This window comes from Pteropus medius, unplaced genomic scaffold (genome assembly GCF_902729225.1).
Source record: "Pteropus medius unplaced genomic scaffold, Ma_sr-lr_union100, whole genome shotgun sequence".
Taxonomy (NCBI): domain Eukaryota; kingdom Metazoa; phylum Chordata; class Mammalia; order Chiroptera; family Pteropodidae; genus Pteropus; species Pteropus medius.
This window is the reverse complement of record NW_024340693.1, coordinates 113,332-139,101: the sequence shown is the minus strand read 5'-3', so window position 1 is coordinate 139,101 and position 25,770 is coordinate 113,332. Positions and strand designations below refer to the sequence as shown.

The 25,770-nt window shown below is 45.0% G+C and overlaps 1 protein-coding gene and 1 pseudogene across 7 annotated transcripts in view; both read left to right on the top strand.

Moving 5' to 3' along the window:
• FRY (FRY microtubule binding protein) overlaps positions 1 to 25,770 on the top strand; it is a 320,056-nt gene that overhangs the window by 186,033 nt on the left and 108,253 nt on the right. For all 7 annotated transcript variants that reach the window (XM_039861088.1, XM_039861099.1, XM_039860841.1 and 4 more), the window contains 5 exons: positions 7,651 to 7,704; positions 20,337 to 20,476; positions 24,158 to 24,248; positions 24,468 to 24,547; positions 24,663 to 24,743. In XM_039861088.1, the coding sequence (XP_039717022.1) occupies positions 7,651 to 7,704; positions 20,337 to 20,476; positions 24,158 to 24,248; positions 24,468 to 24,547; positions 24,663 to 24,743 (446 nt within the window). The remainder of the gene's footprint in view (positions 1 to 7,650; positions 7,705 to 20,336; positions 20,477 to 24,157; positions 24,249 to 24,467; positions 24,548 to 24,662; positions 24,744 to 25,770) is intronic.
• On the top strand, positions 3,955 to 4,073 carry LOC120603159 (uncharacterized; annotated as a pseudogene).

Sequence of the window (25,770 nt, the reverse complement as noted above, 5' to 3'; positions counted from 1 at the left end):
ATGGCCACCATATTTGTGGTTTGGAAAGTCCCTGGGACCCCTAAGGGCACTTTTTTAGTGGTGACAGAGAAGTCAGCTTGCAGGTGGTCGAAGAAGGAATTAGGGGAGAGGGAGGACAGGAAGCACAGGTCACTCACCGAAGAACCCAGGTGAGGTGGGAGTCGGAGGGAGACGGTCGCCAGAGGTGGGCATGTGTTCAGGGCTGGCTCTGATGAAAAGGTCCAAGCATGTTGCTGGCCGGGAAGAAGAGCCAGCGGAGGGAGGCTGGCCGGCGGGGGGCGAGGAGCTGGCTGGCTGATGGGGACAGCCCCAGGGGTGGGGCAGGGAGGTTCCCCCACATGTGCACCAAATGTCTCCTGGACATCACATGCACACTTAGTGGGACATATCAGAACGAAAAAAGTAAAAATGCCAACAAAGTAGAATGTAATCCAGAAACAGGTGAGTGAAGGTGGCATCTTCCATGTCTCGTACTTTTGTCCACTTAAAATGAACTTTGTAGCTGAATTTAATTGCAGTTTCCTGTCTACTGTTCAAACACTGCATTTGTCCTTAGGACTGGTCGATGTGGCAGAGAAATGAGCCTCACTGACGTGTGCAAAGCCAGCTGCAAATAGGGCAGATTCTCTCAAAGCATTTTTCATTTTTAATAACATTGCTGGAACATTCTTCCAGATTTGGATCTACCTTCATATTTCATGTCATCGGCCACTACACAGCGTCTTACTCGCTAGCACCTTTAACTCAGTGGAGCTACTCTGTCCTTCTCTGAATTGTGAGATCCCCCCACCCCCTCACCGATATTTTGGGTGAAAATCAGCATACATTGTTTTAAGGAAATTTCTATGGGTAACTGAATAAAATGAAAGGGCAACCGTTGGGTCCTTTCGAATGAGCGGCCGTCTGCACAGGTCGCTTAGGGTCTGGGTGGCGCTCACTCTTCTTATCAGAAAGCCAGAGAGGATGAAAGACCAGCATCCGTTCGTACCTGCGGGCGAGCTGGGGCAGGCACCAAGCAGGCTCCAGCTTCCACCAGAAGTTCGATGATCCCTGTGGGTCGTCCAGATGGCCAGGCTGTATTTCCAGGACGATTCAGACCCCGGGACCCTGGTGGCCCCTCGTGCCTGGGGAGACTCTTGGGGAGAAGCAATGCACGTGCAGACCTGTGATGCCTGTGATCTCCTTAGATCTCCCTAAGTCGAGCCCAAGCGGGCACAGACGAAATCCAAAGAGAGAAAGCCGTGTCAGACGTGGGGAGCTCCAGAACTCCGCGTTTCTTTGGTTCGGGCTAAGGAGGGTGCCCGCCGCCATGTGCTGCTTGCTGGTGGTGGGCAAATCGCTTCAGCGGCGTTTCAGGTCTCACCCCCAGCTCAGAAGGGCACTGTCACCAGAGGCCCATGGGGACAGGGCAGCGCGCTCTCATCGTCCTGCATCGTGGTGACGAGAGACCCCGATAATGGTAGCTCAGGCCTGAAAATTCTTTAAGTACTCAGAGTAGACGTGCATGCTGTCAAAGATCCTGGCCGATGACGCGGAACCCCGCGTCAGGTCCACACAAACGTGCCTTATGAGCAAAAACACTGTAGTTTCAAGACTTGAGGAGTTTGTGGTGGCGTTTTTTTGGTTTTGTTTAGTTTTTTAATGTGGGTTCTTATCACATCCTGCCATTCCATTAAAAGGTCGCCTCCAAGTTACATATTAAGAATTAAAGTCATCGAAATAACGTTCGGCTTATTATTTTTAAGAGAGAAGGGCGATCACTCTTTGTAATGTGTTTTCCTGCCTTCTGTAATACGGCTTGCTAGTTACAGTCGGAAGCATTTTTAAATTAAAGCTTTAATTAGTGTCACTGCGAGGGGTGCTTCCGGGAAAACACCCGGAGCTCAGTTCCGGTTCCTGAAACTTATGAAAGATGACAGCCTTTTTCATCTTATCTAATCCCAGGAATAATGATGCTAGCAATTTTAATAACCGCGAGGGCTCTGTGCCATTCATTGCTCAGTTCTCTGAGGCATATTGGTGTTATTTATCCCTATTTGGCCTAAAAGGTGATTGAGGCTTAGACTAAGGTTCCTATGTTGTAAATAAGGGACCTAGGATTCAATCTCACACCGCTCAGATTCCAGCCCATGTACTGAACTGTTGTATTATTAATTAAAAGACATTGAAATAGCACCTTGATCAAGGCCGATGAGATATTAGACAAATTGCATAATCTCACATTCACTCTCGTGGTGTCGCTGGGTTGCGTGTTTATTGAAATATCTCCGAGGGTGGTAATAATTTGGAGCTTTTTCAGTTAGTGAAGCCCTACCTGCATGGGGCACACTTGGGATTTTTTTTTAAGCAGTGAAATGGTGGAGTAGAAAGTGATTTATTAAATGGGCCCCCTGTATCCCACAAATAAAACCCTTTTGATACAGAAGACTCTCTGTAGACAGGTCTAACTGTGTGTCCGGTCGTGTATGGCCATCCCTTCTCTTAGGATTACAGAAAGGCGCAGTGTGAAGAGACTAGAAAGTGTAAATGTAGCTAGTATACACCAAGATGTTTACGACTGAGCTGGAAGTCACTGGCCTTCCTCTCCGACTCAGGTACATAGGGACACAAGGGCCTTTTAGAAATTGTGTTTTCTTAGGGGAGGGCGGGGCGGTTGAAATGTCCCACAGTGTGGAAAGCACAAACAGGGGCCTTTCTCTTTTCCGATGGAAATGCTCGACACCCCTGTAAGGTCACTCAACGGGACAGAGCCCCTCTGGACGGGTCGGGACACCAGTGGTCTTTGATTCGGGGGAGGAAACTCGAAAGTAGAGAGGAGCAGGTGCGGGCTCTGGGCTCCGCTCAGCAGGCGAGGTGTTTGCCAGCAAAGCCTGTCTGAGTGGGAAGAAGCGTGGGGGGTCCCTTCTGTGATGCCCCTCGGAAAAGATCAACGTTGGATAAGTGCTACCAAAATAAGTTTTGGGAAGTGGTTTATTCCATCTTGAGGAGGGAGACATTGTAAGATTTTGAATTAATGACCTCGGAAGCGATGTATTATGTCCTTCTGTTATTTTAGTTTTTGTCGTTTAGTTTTTAATGGAGAATTTCCATTAAAATTTCCAAACACCTACTAAAGCAGAAAGACAGCGTAGTGATACCTACCATCGTCTTCGACAGCTGTCAACTCGTGGTCAGTTTGTCACACACTCCCTACACCTCCCCCCAGTCTTATTTGAAGCGAATGCTAGAAGCCATATCATTTTCATCTCTTCGTGTTTCAGCAGGTATCTCTAAAAGAGAAAGATCTTTTAAAAATAAAACTGCAGTACCCACACCTAAAAAAATTAACAACTCCGTAACATCGTCAAATAACTAATTACTGTTCAAACTGCCAATAGTCTCACGAATGCCATACTTTAATAGATTCCTTGAATCGGGATCCAGATGGAAGCCACACATTGCAAAAATCAATGGGACCGCCCTCCATTTCTCTTTTTCTCCCCCTTGCAACTTCCTTAGTGAAGAAATGTCTCTCTGTTTCCTTCGGGCTGGATTTTGCTGTTTGCATCCCTGTGGCATAATACACAGTTTTCCTGTACCTCCTTCCTAATGCTCGTATTGCCTAAAAATTAGAAATTATATCTAAATGCTTGGTCAGATTCAAGCTTGATTTTTTTTTCTTTTTTTTTTTTGGTCATGACTGTTTTGTAGCATTTGCTTTCATCAGAAGGTACTCGACGTTAGTTTTCTCTCTTTTGTGCCGTCATCAGCCATTGAGGTTCAGTGCCAGGTCTCCCGCCATTTCTGGTTTGCCCATCTCTTTTGTTCTCTGTCACCTCGTGAGCTGGGGCTTCTGGGCAAGGCCGGGTCACAGACCAAGGTCTCTTGGCTTTGGGCTACTAAGAATTTTCGGCACTCCATCACCTCAGAATTAGGTTTGGTTTTTAAAACTCATCCTCACAAATTAATCATTCAGTCTACGGCCACGCCACCCTGAACGAGCCCGATCCCGTCTGATCTCGGAAGCTAAGCAGAGTCAGACTTGGTTAGTACTTGGATGGGAGACCCCCTAGGAAGACCAGGTGCTGTAGGTGTAAAAAAATAAACAAACAAACAAATAAGGGATTATAAACTGACAAGGTCCTTGTAATCTGTGAGGTCAACCAAGGGTTGCCTTGCCTAAAAAAAGAAACCAAAAACAAAAACAAAAACTAATCATTCAGCTCAATTAATGGACTTTTAATAAATAAATACAATAGCACCAAAACAGAAAGACAAATTCCGAAAGTACACAGGCGCAGCGTTCTTACTGAACAACCGGACCGTCGTTTTGGGCCTCTCTCGCGATCGTCCATTTCCACCGCTCTTAAAATACCCGTTGTCGATCCTCTGTGAATTTTACTTGACTACTGATGTCACGCCCTCTGAGAACCAGGCTGTCTGGAATGTGCGGACCTTAGCTTTTTGCCGACCTCAGATGCCTCCCCCGGGAGGACCTCAGGGAGAACCACGCTCTGCCATCCTCTTTTCTCAAGGGCCGTGAGCCTCGCCGGTCTCTGCCCTGGATTCAGATGGTGTCTTCCGAGCTGAGCAAATTCGCCTCCCTCCTTTCCTCCTTCCCTCCTTCTTCATTTTTCATTCAGCATGATATTCTCTCCCCCACGTCTAACCACCTGACACTAATAAAATCTAATCTCGGGCATGGAAAACCGTGAACTTGACTCTCTCCACCCAAAGCCATGTCCCCAGAAGTGTGGGGATGTGTTGGGTCAATTAACAAACCCTGATACGTTCCAGCTACGTCCCGGGAGTGTAGGGAGACGGACAAAGCCACAGCTCCACAGAAATGCAGACGAGAACAGATGCAAACCGAGTGCCATGTGACAAGTAACCGGTGACGCTGCCAGGGAAAACTGGGGAAGGGCTTAATCTGGGAAGTGACATTTAAACTAAGTCTTTGGAGAATATGATTAAGATAGCATGTTAGTGTAAAAACAGTTAAGGAAAACATCACGTAAAGGTACGTGGGTTTATTGAGGCGCAAACCCAAGTTCCTGGCTAACGGACTTGACTCTTGTGTATGGCAGCAAGGTCCCATGTTACGTTTGCCCACTAAAGAAACTGAGACTCGCAATCTGTCATTCCCCACACATGTATGCAGCTATGCGTGAGCATAAAACATCACATTTCTCAGCATTCCCGCCCCATTAGTGGTGGGAGAAAGAACTCTGGGGTGTGGGCAGTGTAAGCATGTTGTAGGTCACGGTCACCTCCCTTCCTTCACTGTGGCAGGGTCTTGTCCTTCAGGTTGGGAAAAGAGGACCGCAGTCCCCAGGGTGTGGGCTCCTGAGCGGCTGCAGGGGTCTGCAGGTCCACATGGGTGCCAGGCCCTGTGTCTTGGCCGAGTCATCTGTGGTCCCCCGTGTAGAGGTGTCGCCATCCTTCCAATGTATGTAAAATAAGTGTCGTTGTTGTGGTACAGAGCCATTAAAAGTGTCACTGAAGTCACGGTGCTCACTCCGTCATTCTATATGGTTTTTGAATAACGCGCTAAAATAAAATTGTTGTCTCGTGTGTTTGAGGGTGTAAGCATGTGGCCTGTGCTTAGGAATTCCTTGAAAGTTTTTAACATTAAAAGGGGCCTTTTTTTAAAGATAGGTGCTGTTGATGGTCCAACAGCAGTGTGAATGGACTTAATATCGATGAATTTTACACTAAAAATGGTCGTAGTGGTGAATCTTACATTGTGTAATGCCACAATGAAAAAGCCTATAAAAAAATTTTTTTAGCCTACGACAAAACACACACACACACACACACACGTAAGAGGATCTCGTATTTGAAGAAACTGGCTGCCATTGGCCTAGAGCTTTGGCGAATGTGGCAAATGTTTGGCTACGGCCAAGCTGTGCTCTGCCCTGTCACTCATTCCGCGTTCTGGGAGAAACAGAGGACCCAGCATTTTCTGGAGCCTGTGGTCCAGTGGAGGTGGCACTCGGCTCATCACTCATGACCGTGTGGCTGTACCACGTGATTCCACACCGTGATGTGGCTTTGCGCTAAGTGCCGAGGAAGGAGAAGTATCTGGGCTTTGCAGGCACGTAACGGGTGCGGACGTGTCGGGAGAGGATGCAGAGACAGGCATCCCTGAGGAAGTGACAGTTGTTGGGCTGACCGAATACAGATAACTCTCGTAAGAGGCCATGGACCACTCTTACCGTCTCCGACTCCCCCACCGGTGGCGGGACCCTGCTCGTCAGCGTTCCGCCACACATTTGACAGTTGTTAGCCCTCGGTTACCATCGGTGCTGGAGAAATAAAGCGTTGAGTAGAAATGTTTGTACGGGGTTTGTTCCAGGGACATCTGTGGGACTCGGCACCACACGTTTTCACTTCCTCGGTTTTCATATTCGTATTTTAACTGGTTTGACAAAGACCTTCAGACGGCATTGTAACCTTCACGTGCACAGAAAGCTTTGCGTGTAATTGCTGTGTTTGTCTTCCCGAGCAGTCAGCCGGACCTGGCGCCCCTTCGATTGTTCTTCGTTCTCACATTTTCATATCCGCTCTCCCATTAGTATGTTCTCGATACCATATTCTGAAGAGAAAAATGTTAATTCACGCTTAATGCAGTATTCCCTTTATTTTAGATAAATACACATTTCGAAATTAGATTTTGCAACTGAGATAGAGCGGTTGATGCCTTTGGCTCTGGGTAAAGCTTCAGACAGCCAGACTGAGACCACCACAGGCACCTGTCTCTTCAGGAACAAAGACCCCGAGGGTGGGGGGCTCGCATCCACCTTGGGCTCACATCCCCTTTTCAGTTGGAGGAGGGCATTGGAGAAGTGAAGCCAGGAGCAGGGCTGCCTGATTTGCAAAACGTGCACGGGGTCCTTCTAGGACGTCTCCCTTGGCCGAAGTTCACCATTATTTTTTGACATGTAACTTTTGCGTGGTTTCTAATCCTAAAGCAAATTGGGGTCGATAGTAATATCCATACCCGCCCCCCAAAAGAGACAGGTAAGGATAAATAGATATAAAATGCAGTGCTAGAGGGTCGGTTAAGGCTTCCTAATGTAAACAAAGGTGTAATGATGAGGAAAATCATGAATTATGTCTGTAGACCTTCATCGCTTCCTGGATTATTTCTGCAGAGATCTGGATGAGTTGCAAGTCACACAACGTGCCCCAAATTCACTGATTACTCCTGGTAAATGTGTGGTTGGTTGATGGGCTCGCTCTCAACACTAGTCTAATAATTGGGCAGTATTTTGTTTCTAAAGCTAGAGACGTAGAATCGGGTATCACTTTCAACTTTATTATCTGTCAAGTCTCAAGATGCATAGTGAAATTTGCCAGACGAGTTCCATAGTTTTTATTATGTGGATTCCATTGAAAACACTGGAACACTTAAAGGATCTGCTTTTTCAGTTTTGCTCGAAGAAGAGGTGTGTGTCAAGATGGATGGTAAGAATCGTGACAGAGATCAAGTGCTGTACACTAAGGTTAGAACAGTAAGGGGGAGTTCCTTACTCATTTGAAAACCAGCACCTGTTCATCCCATAAAGAGAAAAACAGATAAGGAAAGTTGTAACAGTAATGATAGTTCTTTGGGAATATTTAAGAGCCTCTGATAATTTTTCTTGTATGTATTCTTTTGCTGTCTAGGAGAAGCCATTGACGAAATCCCTACAACGTGGAGAAGACCCCCAATTTGACCAAGTATGTCACATGTTATATATTGGGTTTTATTCATTTCAAAACGCACAGAGGGCAAGGGCTGGACGCTCACTGTCGTGGTGTTGATGGCCTTCCACAGAGCGGACGTGGGTTGGGGTCTTAGCAACTGGTCCCGCAGCATTCATAGTCATGCTCGTAGGTGATGCGCAGGAAACATCTATTGATTTGAATCGGAAAGAACTGGAAAGTGTTGGAACGATGTGACTGGGCCTTCGATTGTTTCCTAAATCTCTGTGTGCCAGAATTACAGAAACAGAGAAAAGATAAAGGAACTTCTGTTCAAACACTGATAGAGAGTCCTCTGAATACATGATATAGCAGGTCCTCGAACGACATGTCATTTTGTTATACATTGATGAGGTGCCATAGGAACTTAACTCGTATCAATCGGACTCTGGTAAAATCAGTTTTGTTGTATGTTTTGCTAAGAGTCACAGGCTGTGGGCGAGGTTAAGTGAAGGCTGACTGTGGTGTGTGACGGTCACCGGATCTCTGCGTCAGAGCTTAAGCGTGGTTTATCCTATATTTTCTCGAATGCTCGCTGTTCGCTTGACACTGTGCTGGGCACTGGCGATACAGAATCTAGGAAAAGTATTCACAGTTCTGGGAGAGAGAAACCACCTAACCTATAATTATAAAACAGTGTAGTCATTTAGATTCTAATCAAGAAAGCGAAACGTGAACAAAACAACATAAGACAAAATAAATGCAAAGAAAGCCTTTGAAAATAGGTCGGGACTAGTGACCTCCAACTCTAAGAAGTAGGTGACAAACAGGTACCAGGGCCTGACAGACCCCGGTCAGTGAGTTCGGGAAGGCTGTGGGCATGTCGAAGGAAGGGGGACAACAGGACATCGCAGGAGGCTGGAGACGTGTTCGTGGTGTTTCTAAACTTCTGCAGTTAATGAGAAACAGGCCAGCATGTTCCTCTCCAAGCCTCACAGCGCTGCTGGGGACACCGCGGCCTGCTTTCACGCAGTCAGGCTTTGCTGTCTCACAGAGAACACGCCGAGAATCCACTTTTAAATTGCCTTTAATGTGGCATCAGGAGGAATACTCTCTGGCCGTTCATGGCTAGTCTCGTTTGACCCAAAAATGTAGGGACCGTAGAGACAGCAGCCTTCATTCTGCATCTGGGGAGCTCTCCGCGCTCACGCGTTTGTGCTCACGGCCGGTCTCCATGCCGCTGTGGGTCTGGTTCGCAGTTACCGGCAGAGCTGGCTGGTGTCCGGAACGCTGCTGAAGCGGAGTGCGGGCTCTCCCTCTGTGTCATGGTGCTGTCTTCTCCAGTCATCGCGGCCTCGGTCGTTGTCACCTGGTGACGCTCGGGTGATCAGAGGGACCCTGGGTGAATGTTTGGGGTCATTATTTTGAACATGCGGTGAGTCGTGGCTCTCTCTGTACTTTTTAAGAATGCAAATATTTATCTTCTGTCTTCCATAATCTTTTACTCTATTTTGTATTTTTTATCTCTATCAGATTATCACTGTTCTTTCTTCAAAAAAAAAAAAAATGTTATTTCTCTCTAGCTCTTTCTCGAGTCTCTGCAAAACAGTATATCTAAATTTTAACGCTGCCCGTAATAGTTATCCCAAATAATTTTAAGCTCGAACACAATTGCTCACTTATTATCCAGCACTCTATTTCTGCATCTCAGCATCATGGACAAGAGATGGCCTTTGGAATCGGAGAGACCTGGGTTTAAATCTTCACTCTGCCACTTACTTAGCCGAAGTACTTTTAACCTCGCTGCTCAAAATATTGAAATGCGGAATCCCTGCTCTGCCTCCTATCTACCGAGTCAGATTCCACAGCTCACCAGGCCCCGCAGACCCACGCCGAGGAATGCTGGAGAAGCGCCACTCTGTAACACATCTCTGTGCATTAAAGACGCTCTAGGAGGGCACCGGCAGTGAGACGGTCACTGGCAACTTTTAAATAAGACACATATGATTGTCCCTCGATCATTGAACCATAGATTTACACACAAACCGTAAGAAAAGGCAGTCTCCAAAGTCTAGCTCACTTTAAAGCCGTAGCGAGACTCCCGGGCCACGCGAAAACTCGGCTGAAGTTGGTCCCCCTGTGGGTTCGATGAAAAAAAAAGTCGGCGAAGTCACCTTTGAAGGTGACCGTCCGCTACTCGGGTAGCAAACTGTAAGAACTGTGGTTGCATTGGCAAGGCCGCAAATGTATCGTGCTCACTTCGTCTTCTGACGTTAAATGTTTAAATCATGTGATTCCCCTTGTTGCGACTCCGAGCAGTAGGATTTTGGTCTGGATTGACACAGAGGTCTACCAATGGGAGAAGAACGTGCCGACAGTGCCACCTTAACTGATACAGATGCCGTGGCTGTAACTGTGGGAGCAGTAGTCATAGGAGAAGTCACATTTACTTAGTATTTACCATACAGAGGGTGGGCACCATGCCAAGTACAGCCTTGGAGCAGCATCCACTGGTCCCTGTTTGGGAAATATTTTTATCGGTTTCTTCCTTTTAAATGTCACTGGCCTTGAGTGATAGGCTGCAGAGAGCCGGGCCTCTGCGTTTTAGTGCCTCGCCCTGGGTGGGCCTGCTTCCTGTACCACTTAACGAGCCCATGATTCATCATTCTCTTGCTAGAAGTAGAAGCAAATTTCAAAAACCTTGTCATACTTTATAATTTACCACACCCCTTCTCACGTATCATGCCCCCTGACATCATGCAGTCCTCCTCAGAACCCCGAGAAGAAGGTCTCGTCGTCAGCACAGTCTCTGTGTCACACCGAATGGCAACAAGTCCCAGAAACCTGACCGTGCCAAGACTGGGACCCTTGTGTTCTGACTGTGAAGCCTGTGCTTTCACTCCATGACGTGCTCCTGTTTCTAAAACCTAAGTTGGTGAGAATCCAGAGTGGAGTTCTCATTCGGCGATGGGCGAGGAGTTAAGGTGTCAGTTAAGGTGACACATACATAAAATAGCAGTGGCTTCAGTAAGACAGAAGTTTATTCCCCTCTCACAGTCAAGAAGTATAAAGAAAATCAGTCCGGCGTCTGTATTATTTTGATTTCCGGTGTACATTCCCAAAGTCATCTCAAGGTCCATTTGGGCTTTTGGAGCTCAGCCATTCCATCTGCATTTCAGGCCAGCGGGAGGGAGAAACGGAAAAAGAATTATAGGGAAAAAAAACAAATAAACAAAAAAAACAGAACATTCCGACACTGCAGATGCCACTTCTGCTTGTGTCCATTTGGCCTGGTCGTAAACACACAGCCAGCCACACAGAGCGGCACGAAAGAATGCGAAATTTTATTATGGACGACCACGTGTCCATCCAAAAAGTGGTTTATAACTACAAGGAAGGGAAGAAGAGTGGGCGCTGGGAGCTACCTGTCTCTACTGGATGTTACATCACCCGTTTTTGCCAAAATGCCTAATGGAGTACTATTTCCAGTTCTGTATCTCTTTTTTTCCATTGTGGAATTCTCCTAGAATTTGACAATTTTCTAGTTTGAATTTTATATATATATTTAGAGGTTAAAGCTCCTGTTTCTTTAAGCTTTCTTTTCTAGTCTTTTATATTTAATTAACTATTGGTCTAAGATCTGTTAATTTAACCTAATTACAGTCTAACCCTGTACAGAGGAGGCCTGGGGGGGAAAAGTCCTATTTTTTTCAAAACGGACAAGACATCTAAACAGGATTCACTTTTTAAAGCTCAGTCTTAGGGGGAGGAAAATCATGCTCGTGACCACTTTACACACAGGCATTTGTGTCTTTTTCAGAACTTCACCTTTCACAAATTTTATGACTGTGACCTTGACCCATTCTTAACACAGCACCAACTATGTGGCGGCCACGTGCCGAGCACTGTGTCTGCTTGAGAAAATACACATGAAGGAGGCATGGTGCCTGGGAGAGGCCGCCAGTCTGGTGGCAGAGACAGAGCAGAAGCACGTCATTGGATAAATTATGACCTCAGGCTGGTGAGTCAGCTGACTGTGGCGTCGCCGAACGTGCGTGAGCCCCAGCAAACTGCCCTCCACGAGGGGGCCAGGGGAGGGCTTCCGGTCCCTCCAGGTGAGAAACACACACCAGCAGAGACGATGAGAAAAGGCAGAAGCGATTTCAACCGCACTTCGAAAACGTATACCGCCACTAGTTCACTTTAAATTCCTAAACTGTCAGGCGCAGAGGCCCCCAGCCTCAGAATCGGATGAGCCCCTAGAGGCACACGCTAAACAGCACCTCCTTATCTAGTGAAACACAAAATTTTCCTCCAGTCGGAGCCTTAGGGAAGGGCCAGACTGCGGGAGAACCATGTGCCCATGGGCAGGGCCTTGTCCCATCCGTGCCAGGATCAGAGTGGGCACAGTGTGACCTGACGTGACCCCGCGGACGCAGAGTTTACGAACAGAGAGATGCTTGAAGCTTGTGGGTGTTTGGGGAGTTTAGGCCTTGATGACAATTTGAGGCTAGAAGGGCCGGCACCCACATGGGGACAGCGGGACTCGAAAGAAAGGAGGAATATAATCAGTTACGCAAGAAGAATCAACATCGGTCGAGAGGAGACGCTGAGAGGAACTGCAGTTTTCAACCCTGATGGGGAGCCATCTCCATTCCATGCAGTGACCACGGCGGGACTGACGCGTCCTGGGACCCGGGCGTCGTGCTGGGGTGACAGGAACAGTAAGAGTTCCCGCCCTCACGGGCTTCTCAGTCCCGGGAGGAAGATGGACACCTAAACAAATAGTGTTGCCATGTAATGAATGCTGTGTCGGGGAACATGCCAAGGGCTGGGGTCTCAGGTAGGGCGGCCATTGATGAAGCTGGAAGGCGGACAGGTGTGTCACAGGACGCACTCGAGGGCAGTGCTGTTTTAACCATCCGCAACCCAGGCGAGCAAGCCGGGCCGAGTCATTTCAGGCAGGAGGGGCTGTGTGGACAAAGAAGCTGATGGCGAGATGAGCAGAGGGCCGGGGAGCGGCCGGGACGAAGCTGGGAGGGCGGCGGGAGCACGTCTCTCCGGTGGCCCGAGGAACCACACCACATCTGGGCCCTTTTCCGTGGACAAGCAGCTCCAGATGAAGAGGGGGGGGGAAGGCTGTGAGCCTGGAGAGAGATGATAAGTGAGTGCTGTGTCTTTCGGACCTTCAGTGAGGATAGAAAGTCGGGAGAAATGACCCGGCTCTTTCGTTTATCCGGCCACTCAGCAAACGCTGGAAGGTTAGACAGCAGAGCGATGGCTAAAGACTTTCACAGGGATACAGTTTAACATCAGGAAGTGGGACCCACCAAGGAATGCCCAGAAAAAGTGGTGGCCGGAAAAGTGAGGGAAGCCAGAGGAGACACAGCTTTCCAGGGATGGGTGGCCCATAGTGGCAGCTGGGCAAGGACCCTCACTGAAGAACGAGAGGTCAGTAGCCAGGAACTCATGGGAAGCTGGCTTTGAGACGCCTTTGGTTGCACTGGCGATTCGTTGACATGTACAGTGTATTTTCGTAGTTGATCGATTAACGTTAAAAGTCCAAGGGACTGACTGTCACAGCTGGGTTCTAGGGGCCGATTACAGTCAACGACACTTAGCATTAAAAGGCGGTGTGCCAGAGCACAGATAGGGACCAGTCCCCGTCTGTGACCACGGAGCGCGTCCAGGAAAGACGGGCATGGCAGGCCCCCCACGCAACGTCAAGTGACTACTGTCTTCTGTTATCTAAGTCGACAGACATCCTTTTTAAGTATCAAGGCCAAGGCGTTTTGTTTTGGATTCTCCGATGGAACAACAGCTAACCTAGGCTGAGCGTGGACCTGGGAGCTGGCGACTAAATGCAGCTCAAGTAATCAAGTTAACCCAGTTTCAGAGGTGAAAAGCAGCTCCACACAGTGACCCTCCCCGGAGGGAGTGCGTGGCCCTCGCCTGGCGCAGGATGCTCTAGTGACATCACCACCCACATCTACACACAGGGATGACAGTTCTGGCTGTTGAGCAGAATAACAACTGGATCTTTATTATTTCGCATGCCTTCCAGCTATAGATGCTTTCTTGTCCATGTTCTCTGCCCTTGGCTTTTAGGCCTTGGCTCGTATCCAACGATGACATAAACACGCAAGAAGTTAACCGATACAAACGATTGTACGTTGCACAATGTCTCCTTGAAGTATTATTGCTCCGACTTTGTTTCCTTAAAACGGTCTCATACAGTAAGTGATTTGCACTTCGCATGACGAAGTATGATTGTTCCCCAAAAGAGCTCGTGCCAGAGCAGCCAGAATTAGGAGTCAGCTCCTTATTTACACAGGTGCAGCATCTTACTTTGGCATATCTCCCCATGGGGGAGATAGAGAAGATACGGGGGAGGTGACAGACTGGCAGTGTCATAGCATCCTGAGGAGGAAAGCATTTCAAGGAGAACCTGATAAATACTGCCATTTATTTGCCCAGGAGACGTCAAGGGAAATGACTGCCAAAGGGCCATTGGTTGGCCGTTGAGTGTGTCGCTTTCGACCTTTCATAAAGAGGGGTCAGTAGTACGGCAAGAACAGAAATCAGGTTTCAGGAATGAAGAAGCGAGGCAGGAAGAGGAAGCTCCACCATGGAGAAGTTGACCGGAAGGAGGACAGGTCACCGGGCAGAGGAGGGAGAGCAGGGCCACACGAGGGTGGTGAGTTTTCCGGAACCCTTGTGCTGAGCGAAAGGAAAGTGCCTAACGCTGTTCCTTTCTGCCAAGAAGCACACCCATCTTCTCTCACATTTGGGCCCAATACTTTTCAGGGTGGTCCAGGTTCCCGAGAGTCTGGCGCATAGTTGCGTCGGACCTATGACAATTGGTTTTATTCAGCTGATTGACTCTGGTTCCAGAGTACTTACTGTCTCAGTGTCCTTTCCTGCTTGCTCTGGAGTGAGCTGGTGCCGCAGCAAACTCGGGGAGCCCGGCATTCGCTACCTTCTAATGCGGGACAGGCATTGCTCAGAGACCTCCACAGTGCGCATGTCGAATGTGCCGCAAAGCGTGGGAACACCAACTAAGTCGCGAGAGTTCTAATGGAGGCCCTGATAATTTGTGCTTGGATAAGAGATACACGGGTCTTTTTAATTTCTTTTACAATATACCTAAAAAGCAACAATGATCGGCTCCGATAAGTAAAATTCTGTCATTGACTTAGCCTAGGATTTCAACAAAGTCAGTTTTTTCTTGTTGTTTTATGTCTGTGCTCCAGTTTCAACATTTGGAAATGGCAGCAGGAAAAAAGAAACAGACATCTTTGAAGTTCTGTTATGTGGCCACACTTTAAAAAAATCTTATTTAGTCTTCATAAAAACCCAGCGTGGTATGGTGTTCTTAAGTTCCACTTTACAGCTGAACACACGGAGTTTTAGAGAAGTGGCGACATGCCCCAGCTCATGCAGCCATTAGCTGTAGCTTGACCCCAAGGAGACCTGGTCTTCCTGATGTACTCACGAAGTTATGAAAACGTGGCTTGTGAAGGATCAGTCATCACAAACGGTGTTCTGAGAACATTAAGTTGCAGCCATTCGCAATTCGTTGTGACTTACATTCTCTCTTGGTGTCATCTAAATTCCAGATGATTGGTTCCAACACTCCAAGTAACTTCCGTTGGGTTTTCTTCTAGATGTTATATGTTTATGGACGTTCGTGGCACTTTAATTTCTTAATATGTTAAATATGGCATCTATACACAGGAACCACATGGCAGAATAATCCATAGATCTATAATAGAGCTGCTCACCTTCAACAAATAGATATTTCTCTGGCAAAATGGGTTTATTTGGGAACAACGAAGAATTGCAATTTGGGACCTGCAGTCTAATGGCGAGTCACATACAAGTCCAGAGAAACAAAGGAGGGAACGCTCTTTGATGGACTTGGGATGGGCTGTTGTAAACAAAGAGTCCATTGGAGGAAACTGGAAGTTTGAAGTATAGTGACTTTTCATTGGCTGAGTTACGGCGGTCTCCCATTGGCTGAGCTGTTACTGGGTGAGGAGGAACCTTTGCTGCTTCTGCTGAGGTCTGTCTAGTTGTCACTTCCTGTCGGAGATGCAAAGTGCTTCTCTTCCTGACAAGGTCAGTAGTATACGTTGAGTGACAAGTGCCTGAGAATTCTCTCTTCTAGCCTCCAACTCCATTTTAAATGAGGTTTCTGTTTATTAATTTTCACAGAGCTAAAATAACTTTTTACCATCTTGGGTAGTACTAATTTTCCTGGAAAGAAACAGATGAAATTCTTGTGTTCAACATTGATCGTAATGCTACAATTCCATGAAAATCTCTTTAAAATGTTTAAATGAGAAATATAAGCAATTAAGAGTAAAAATAAATTAGCTGGCCTTGGAATCATATTAGTGTTGCTCAGCGTTGTTTAAATTATTTTCCAGTGGAACAGTGTGCTACGTAAAATGCATCAAGATGTTAAAATCAAATGATGATCTTAATTTTTAGAAAAGTTTTTGTAATACATTATTCTTAAGCCTTTGGCATCTGTCATCACTCATCAAATTCTGTAATCTAGCAATAGTATATATTATTAAGTAAAAAAATTTTTTTGAATTACTTTAATCAATATTTTGTGCCGTTACAGAGAGTACCCCGACCCCCAGGTGCTCGGCCACCTGAGCTAGTTTGACAAATTAAACCATCAGTGAAGTTACTTTAAAATTATCCATTAAATGCACCACACAGGACAAATCAGCCTTATTACTGTAAAATATGGAAGGACTCCACTGAATGATTATGCAAATACTGATGTGTGAATTTTCCTTCTTTGCATTCAGCAAGTATAATAAAATGCTAATGAAAAAAAATCATGTCTTAGCTACAGCATAACAGTCTCTTTTTGCCTATTTATACATAAAATGCCAAAATAAACATTAAGAAAGCATTTGCAAAGAACATTTCATATTCCCCTTCATCCCCTCCAAGCAGAAAGCAGCAGCGTGAAATAGTTCTGTGGCTCTGTGCACTTCATCTCCTCAAGCTGCACAGTGCCCAGCTCATCTCCGATGGAAAAATATGATCATTTAAACGCAACAAGAGCATCTTTGTCAATAGGCCCGCCCCCTCCAACAGCAGCACAGAGCTGGAATTCACCTCGCGATTGGCTCTGCTTCCCGTAAACCAAGGAGCTGAGTAACCAAGAAGCCGGCTAGACCTCCCTCCCTTCCTGAGCTTTGAGGGCCAGGTCTTTGCGAATTCCACCCTTCCTTCCTGGAAGCCTGGACTCTAAGGGCAGTAAGAGAGAAATGGAAAAAACACACTCAACACACACACCCCATGCTGACCTTTCATCTCTTCTAAGACGGTCTCTGTACTTTGCCATGGAGAGTATGCCCAGTGGATGCAATGCCAAGACTGGCTTCAGGAGGACTTTCTGATGGGTAGGAAAAAAATTATAGCCAAGGTTTGAAGGACACTAATGACATTCTCTGTGAAAAATGAGGGTGACATTGAAGTGCAGTAGCAGAACGCTGGGCGCTGTACCCAGAGGTGTTTTAAGTGTCAAACGGAGGTTTACATCACCTATATGGGTGGGTCAAGAGTAAATAAAGGAGCTTGTCAATATTCCACACAAGTACTTTTTAAAGAAACTTTTAATTTGAGATTAGTTTTGGATTTACAGAAAAGTTGCAAAAGTAGTTGTCATATATATACTCCACACCCAGTTTCCCTATTAATGTCATACATTAGCATGTACGTTTGTCTCAGCTAAGAAACCAACATCAGTGCATTATTATGATTAACTAAACTCCATTCTTCATTTGTATTTCCTTTGTTTTCTAGGACGCCCCATTACATGTAGCCATCCTGTCCCCTTAAGGTTGCTCCAGACCTACACTACTGTTTTTAAATTATTAAAGTATAGTAGTAGGTGCTTTCGGATTTTATTACACATGCAATCATTAAGACAATGAACCTACGGCCAGGGACTCTGAATTCTGATCCTTTTTTCCCCCCGAGGAAGGAAACCCCTTTATTTCCCAACTCAAATTATTTTAAATGGTTGCGACTTCCTTGTGCCGGAGCGACTTTAGAGAGCTCTAGTAAATTACCTCCATGACACCACGGTTTGCTTCCCTCCAAAAATTCACTGCCGTCGTTTCCAACAGAACAACAGGAAAAACTTTGTGCCCGTGGGTATTGTCGTGTGGGGGAGGGCTCTCTTCTTAATAATCAGGTATTTTTTAATTTTTTAAAAAGCAAATGGTGACTAGGTTCACAAGGCAGGCTGAATGCAATGGCATACTTATTTTTAACTTAATGCATAACTAAATATAATGTGCAATTTTGTGTATATGCGTATAACCATGATTACAAGAGAGAACATGAAACAAGGCTACTAAGACAGAGAATCTGAGGAGAAAACAGTTGTTTTCTTTAAAGGTCACAATGGCAAGTGCTATTGACACAAGAGACTTGGGCTCCCATTATTCAGTTTCCTGCTTCATAAGAGGAAGCTCAGCCCAGCCTGCTTAACCGCAGAAATGTTGTCAGTTAACTAAGGTGTCCCATCTCTTCTGCCACCTCCCTAGCCCAGGCCCTGGTCACTGCATGTCTGGAACTGTCACAGTAACCTCGCTCGTTTCAAGTTTGGGTCATAGTCTCTTAATCGCCTTCATTAGCGAGCCCCTGTGGTCCAGCCTACACGGTACTGCTAGATTAGACCTCCTAAAATGCCATCTTTATGGACATATTTCCCTATCAAAAATATTCGGGGCTCTCCCATTTTCTGGAGAAGAAAATTGAAATGTTTAAAACTGGCACCAAATACTTCCTACAATTTAGTCCCGGCTTAAACCTTTCAATATTATTTCTGTCTGCTCTGGTTAACCAAAGTTCCTACAGCAGCCCAATACCCTTCCAGTTCACTCAGAACCTTCATGAAATTCACCGTCAGAATCATCACCAACAAACAGTTATTCTGCACCTCCACTGCCGAAAGCGTTCTTGCCTTGTGTCGCTGCTTAATTTCTTTCTTGAATCTCAGCTCAAATTTCTACCTTTTCTAAAAGAAGCCCAGGTAAAAATCTGCCTTCATTTTTCTTTAGTTCACACCTACCCTCTTCCTGTAGTGACACGTGTCTCCTGAGAGCTCATGGTTTCAGTGTGTACCCTTGACGTGTTGGCATATTTCCTCCTGCTCCTATTTTTCTGTATCTGTGTACTTGTATAGTGTCTGTACCATATTTGGATCATACCAATTAAATGATTTTTCTTTCTTTTTTTCACTTAATATATCACGAACACTTTCACGTCAATCAATACTTTTGAAATGTGATTTTTTAATGGTTTCATAGGGTATCTACATCAAATTCCACATTGTCTTAAGGCATTTATAAACAGTCAGACATTTAGATGTTTAAGTTGTCTCTCTCTTTTTTTTTTTTTGGCTCTAATAAGTAATGCCGCCTGAACATTCTTACTCATCTCCAATTATGCACTTGAGATACATTCCAAAGAGTGGGCTTATTGAGAATGGTTTTTATTAGATTCTTGCTGTGTATTTCCAAATTACCTTCCTGATACGTTTTGCCAATTTTTTCTTCTGTCAGCCGTGTATGAACATGTCCATTTTATCTACTGCCTCGTCAGCACTGGGTGTTATAATTTGCTTATGCTGTGTGTTAATTGGGTAATTTAAGCCTATCTCATTGTAGTTTTATACATTCTGGTTGCAAGGCCTTTATCGGACGTGTTTTGCAAATATTTTGTCCCAGTCTGTGGCCGATCTTTTCATCACTTTAACAATATCTTTCTAAAAGTAGCTTTTGATTTTGATGACTTTCAGTATATCAGGTTCTCATGGACTTCGCTTTTGATGTCATACCTAAGAGATCCTTGCCAAACCCAAAGTCACAGAGACTTTCTCCTGTTTTCTTTCAGAAGTTTTATAGTTTGGGGTTTTATACTTAGGTCTATGATCCATTTGGAGTTCATGTTTGCATATGATCTGAGATACAGTTTGAGGTTCATTTTTTTGGTGGTAATTCGTAAAAGATCAAAAAATCTTTCCAGGTGTCGAAGGCACGTTTGTTGTGTAAAGAAGTGGGGCGAACTCTGCCTTTAATGTAATATGAGTAAATCATTGCTACTGGTTCATATCTGGAGTCTAATTTGGGGCCTACCTCAGATTAGTGGATGAATGATTATTGGCAGAAAACCATACATTATGTTACCACTTAGGTTATTTGTTTGGGGGCTGGGTTTGCTTATTTCACCTAAACAATTAAAGTAATTGCATTCATTAATATATTTATTTATACAACAAGCATTTTTGAGGACCTAAGAGGCACACGACGTTGTACTTCTTAGATGGCAAGGGAAAATAACTCCTTTGCAGTCCACAACTAACCCTTTTGCGATTAACATCTGATTTCTAGGATGACAGGAAGTCAAGGTAAGTAACTTTCTTGAACCACAAAATCATTAAGTGAAGAATCTGTCAGCATTAAGAGAGCTGGGCTGGTGGGAAAGTACTAAAAAAGATATTAAAGGAAGGACTGTGATAAATAAGGAAGTTTTGTTGTGAATATAGCTTGGAGTTATTTGTGAAATAAAACTTTTCTCGGTAACCGGCAGCGCTGCCAAGCCTTTTGATGGCCCGTTTCTCTGTGTAGGTCATCAGCTCGATGAGCTCCCTCTCCGAGTACTGCCTGCCTTCCATTCTGCGCACGTTGTTTGACTGGTATAAAAGGCAAAATGGCATCGAGGACGAATCACATGAATACAGACCGAGAACGAGCAATAAATCAAAAAGGTACATTTCTTTCACGAAAGGATTATGAGAGTTATAGTTTCTCGCTCTTCCTCTTTCTCTTTCTTTCTTCCCTTTTTTAATGTTTATTTAAGAAAAATTAAAATGAGAGTTGAGAGGCGTCCAAGTCTCCCTGCCCCTTCACACAGGTACGTGGCAGTAACTCCAGGGGCCCCTTGTTTGGCAGGTGGCACATTTGGAGCACTGGTCCTGCCAGCTGTCACAGGGAAAAGGCATTACAAGGCCTTGTTCCGGCATTGGTGGGGATGGGGTGCGAGGGCCCCGGGTTGTCCTTTGGCCTCCAGTCTACACTTAAAAGTAGGAGGGCTGCAGTAGGCCCCGCACGACACTGTCTGGGCACTTCAGTCCTCGTCAGTGACCGAGGGGCCCTGTGGACCGTCTGGGGAGAGACGCGGGACAGGACGTCAGCCGTGGCCCTGCAGCTGCCACTCTGAGCCGTGAGACTTTGGGCAGCTCACCACCTCAGCATCTTTGTCAGCAGAACGGGAAGTCGCATTATACCGTCTCTAAGTTACTTTGCAGCGGAGACTTTGTTTATTTGTTGTGTGGTCCCCTTCTCTGGTGGATTTGAAAGTGGGGTGTGCTGCTGCGTGAGAGCGCTTTGGCAACCACAAAACCTACGGCCTCACAGTGAACATGCGTCCCCCACACATTACGCAATTACACGTCACATGTCTGAAAGCGACCCACTACAGCCAGGTGATAAGAACGTTTAATACGTTTACCTTTTTTTTAAAAAAAAAAAAAAAAAGACTCTTAAAAGCAGATTTCTCCACATGAATCGATCATGCTTTTTTATACTTTCAAAGGTGGTAGACTAAAATTATTTTAAAAGCGGTTAGATTTCTCCACGTAAATTAATTATGCTTTTTTAATGCTTTTAAAGACAGTAAACTAAAATTAATTGCTCAGAAAATCAGATATTAGCTACTTCTTGTGACTTATCTCTCTCATTTTTCTTGACACTCCTAATGGCTTTTTAAAATATATAGACTTTTCTTGAAATTGAAGACCTGTAATTTTACCAAATTATATTTCATCTGAACTTGTAATTGCATTTTATAATAAGTTTGTGTTCATGCAAGATTCAATCATTTATCATTTGGTTTGGGGGAAAATTAATAACTTTTTCATGTTGAATATTTTTTAGTAGAAGAAATTTTTTCATTTAGATATAATTCACAGATAGTAAAATTTACCCTTTTAAAGCGTGTATTTCTGTGTTTCTCATGTATTCACAAAGTGGTGCAACCATCAACGCTATTTTCATCACTCCAAAAAGCAACCCAATTCTTACATCTGAAACGAGTATAAAATAATATTGGATGTCAACTCTGATTCAAAAATTAAAATTAAAAAAAGAATTGAGATACCAGAAAAATAATAATAAAAACACGTTAAAAAAAAAAAGAAACCCATACCAATTAGCAGTCTCTCATAAAAACTTCTTTAAAAAGGCAAATTTTAAAGGTAAAATTTCGATTCTGTGTCTGAAAGTGGTTCAGACCGATTAAAAAATTGGATCATTTTACAATTTCTCTCATATGTTAGCTTATGAACAGATATTAAAACTTTCCTGGGAGTGGGGAATGGGGCGGTTTTAGTGAGTTGAATCAAGTGAGTTTTAGTTTTGTTCCTCTGTTTGGTCAGGATTTAGTTACTAAAACTAGATTTTTCATGAATTGATTGCTTTATGGATTGAAAATAATAGTTTCTTTTTAAAATCTTACTGATTATTTTCAGGAGATCAAAGTAATTGCTGGATTCAAATATAGAATCAGGACAGTGAAATTCAACTCAGTAGCATTTTAGTTTGCATTTGAAAGTTTAAAATGAGAGAGAGAGAGAATATATGTTTGGGAGGAAGCCGAAAGAATGAGGGTCTCCAGAGCATGATGTAGCGAATAATGTGAGCTTCTGTTACTAGAAGAAAGAGGAACTTTGGTGAAGCATGAGCAGCTGAAAACTGTCCAATGTGACGGATGTGTATTTGGGTTATGATTTCTAAGATTAGTATAATATCAACATTTCAAGTGCCAAATAAATTTGTCAAATGTCTCTGGCTCCTGGTAGCTAGACCTCAAACCAGCAACAAAATCAAACTCATTATTGGAAAAGTATATATGTCTGGCTTTTATTTGAAAGCATCTATTGGCTTATTACATAAATTAGACTCTGGGGCTTAATTTGTTTTTTTTCCTACCAAGAACTACTTTATCAAGGTCCTCTGGCCGCTTTTGCAGAAACTTCGAGCCAGCCAGCGTGAGAATTTTCTCTCTGCTGCTACTTGTCTTTGAGGGACCCCTTCCGCTTGGTCTCCAGGCTTCCCGTTTCTGTCCTCCACTGTGTCTCTCCTTCACCTCTGGCAGGAGCGTGCTCTCGTTCTGGTGGGTCCTACAGGACTTCAGATAGGTGGTTTGGTTCACTGTCCTTCCTCCTGGCGGGACTCTTCATAATGATCCTGAATGAGTGAGCCCCGACCCTGTCAACGTTTCCCCCTTGAAAGTCAAAGCTGCAGGTCGCCTGCGAGCCTGTCCTGTCCACTGCCAGCCTTCGCTTGCCTTGATGAAGGTGACAGTTCCTCAAGAAGTTCTTTTTACACCTTAACTGTCGCCTTCCTTTCTGCTCATTCCCTCTGGACTGAAGAGGAAAACGTTCCATGTTTAAAATACTCTTATTTCGACAGTATCTGCCTGACAAGTCCAAATCCTCCCATCCTTTCTCGTCGGTTTTACCTAATATACAAGTACTCGTATATGTGTCTGGGAGACTATACTAAACTTAACACATGTTTTATTTAGTACTCGAGCAAACCTTTATGCGATCGCTGTGATCATCCCCATTTCGTAGGCGGAGGCATCGCTGCCAGCACAAGAGGCGCAGTTCTAACCCTGGACTCTCCACGCAGCGCTGCCAGCCTCTCTTCCCGCTTCTGTGCCGGGGAACTCGGCCGTCACTTCATCTGTCTGTCTTTGTTCGACTCCAAATTAGCCCTCAGTCAGTGCATTAGATAAGTGGGGGGGCTTTCTGTCCTCTGACAGTGCTAATCCTGCTCCCTAACTTTCGCAGGCGTTCAGATGATTCCACTTTGCCTCGTGCACCTCTCCTTCCATCCGTTTTTCAATCTTTCATTTACCACCCCTTCCCGTCTTTCCTCCTTTTAGAGATCTCAGGGGCAAAAGGTCAAGAGGATGGGGATGGGAACAAAAGCAGCTCTGACCCTTTCTTCAGCCCCCGTCGCTCCGCTCCACTTGGTGATCACACTTTCCTTGTCTCTTGACTCCTTTTACAAGGTCCTCTCAACACATACCTCTGGAGGGGTCGCCCTGTCTCACGTCTGCATCCCTTTGACAGATGAGAGAATTCCTGGGTTGAAACATCCCTTAGAAAAGTCCCCGAGAGGAGGTTATAGACTCACAAATAGCTGCTCAAGCTGACATGTTGCAAATGTAAGATTGGAGGTCAAGGATTCTGCCCCGGGGTTTGTCTGTCCGACCACACCGAAAAGAGAAATAGCATCAGCACGCACAGGTCACCTCGGCAAGCTGGTGCCACCAGAATCGGTTCACAGTCCGTTGGAGACAAATCCTAGAATTTTGGTGAGTTATATCTCTCTGAGAATATCTTCAGCGTCAACTAATGTGAATATTTTCAATTTTACAGTGATGAACAGCAGCGGGATTATTTAATGGAAAGACGGGACCTCGCCATTGATTTTATTTTTTCTTTAGTATTAATAGAAGTGTTGAAACAGGTAGGTCACTCATTTAATGTTACTTTTAGATAAGATTTACGTATCTGAAAACTAAAGTATTTTTAAATCTAAGTTTATTAAATTGTTTATGAATTTCAAGTACTGGGTCACGTGAATTTATTGATTGCAAAAGTCCATATATAGTTGTCGAGAAAACTCTTACTGATTTGATCTTTAATATTCCCTTCTAAGTTAAGAGCCGTCTTTTTTTTTTTCCAGATACCACTTCATCCTGTAATAGACAGTTTAATACACGATGTTATTAACTTGGCTTTCAAGCACTTTAAATACAAAGAAGGGTAAAGTAATTTCTCACCTTCAAATTTTGAAAAGGTCACGTGCTTAAAACAACATGAAGCTTGCTCTTTTCCGGTGACCAGGGGTCCCTAACTCGTCTCGTCGTATCTCACGTAGGTACCTCGGCCCCAACACCGGCCACATGCACACTGTGGCAGACCTGTATGCAGAAGTCATCGGAGTGCTGGCACAAGCCAAGTGAGTAGCCATTGGAGCTTGTCACCATCAGGACAAACAGGGTCGCCTCTCTGCCCCACCCCAGCCCCCCTACCGGGAAGGGGGCATGCGTGAGTTTAGGGGGGTTCTTATGCTGTGCGTGCCCTGTCTCCGAAACTGACCAAAAGGCCCACAAGGCAAATACAAGTCTCTTCCAATTTTTTTCTCCATTTTTTTTTTCCGCTTGACAGTTGACCCGGCTCCTACCAAGGGTCCGTGAGTTTCACACGATTGCATCAGAGAAGGAGCTGGACCAGTTTTCTGTCCTCTCTGCCCAAATATTCCAAAGAAGTTTATCAGTTTTAAAAGTTTTTTCCGTATTCCATGAGTGGGCGGTTGTGATCTATCATCCATGAGTGGGAAAATTCCATTCTAAAATGTCCCTTTACTATAGACCTTACTTAATTCAGCTGAGCTAAAAATGTCCCATCCTCTCTCATGGAAACAAGTCAGGGGAAAATTCTCATTGCTAAATTTATCTGGCCTCATAACACTACTTAGTGGGTGAGAACAAAGTGGTGTCAGACCATTAGCAACAACGTACTTCTTCCAGAAGTGATGGCACGCCCCATCTTCATCTTATTCCACATCCACCCTGAGGCAGATTGGGCGAGACCCTGATCCTAGCCGGGCACAACGAGCCAGGGACCCCGTGGGACCCGGCAGAAGGCCCGCGCGGAGCAACGGCATCACCCCAATCCTTGTGAAATGCAGCCCCGGAAGGGGATTTGTACCTTCAAGAGATGGAATTTCCTAACTTAGTAGCATGGAAATATCCGATTTATAAAGTATTTATTCAGCAATCTCAACTAACCAAAACATAGACAAGAACTCAGCAACAGACCCAAAAAAAACTCCTTGGGGTGACTTATTTAATCTCACCTAGTTTGTCTATTAATCTGGATTACCGATTTTTTTTCTAACACACAAAAACATCAGTATGAGGGGGAAGAGAAATAGATGCACTGACGCCATTGAGAACGAAGAAGAACCGCCAGAGCATGCAGAG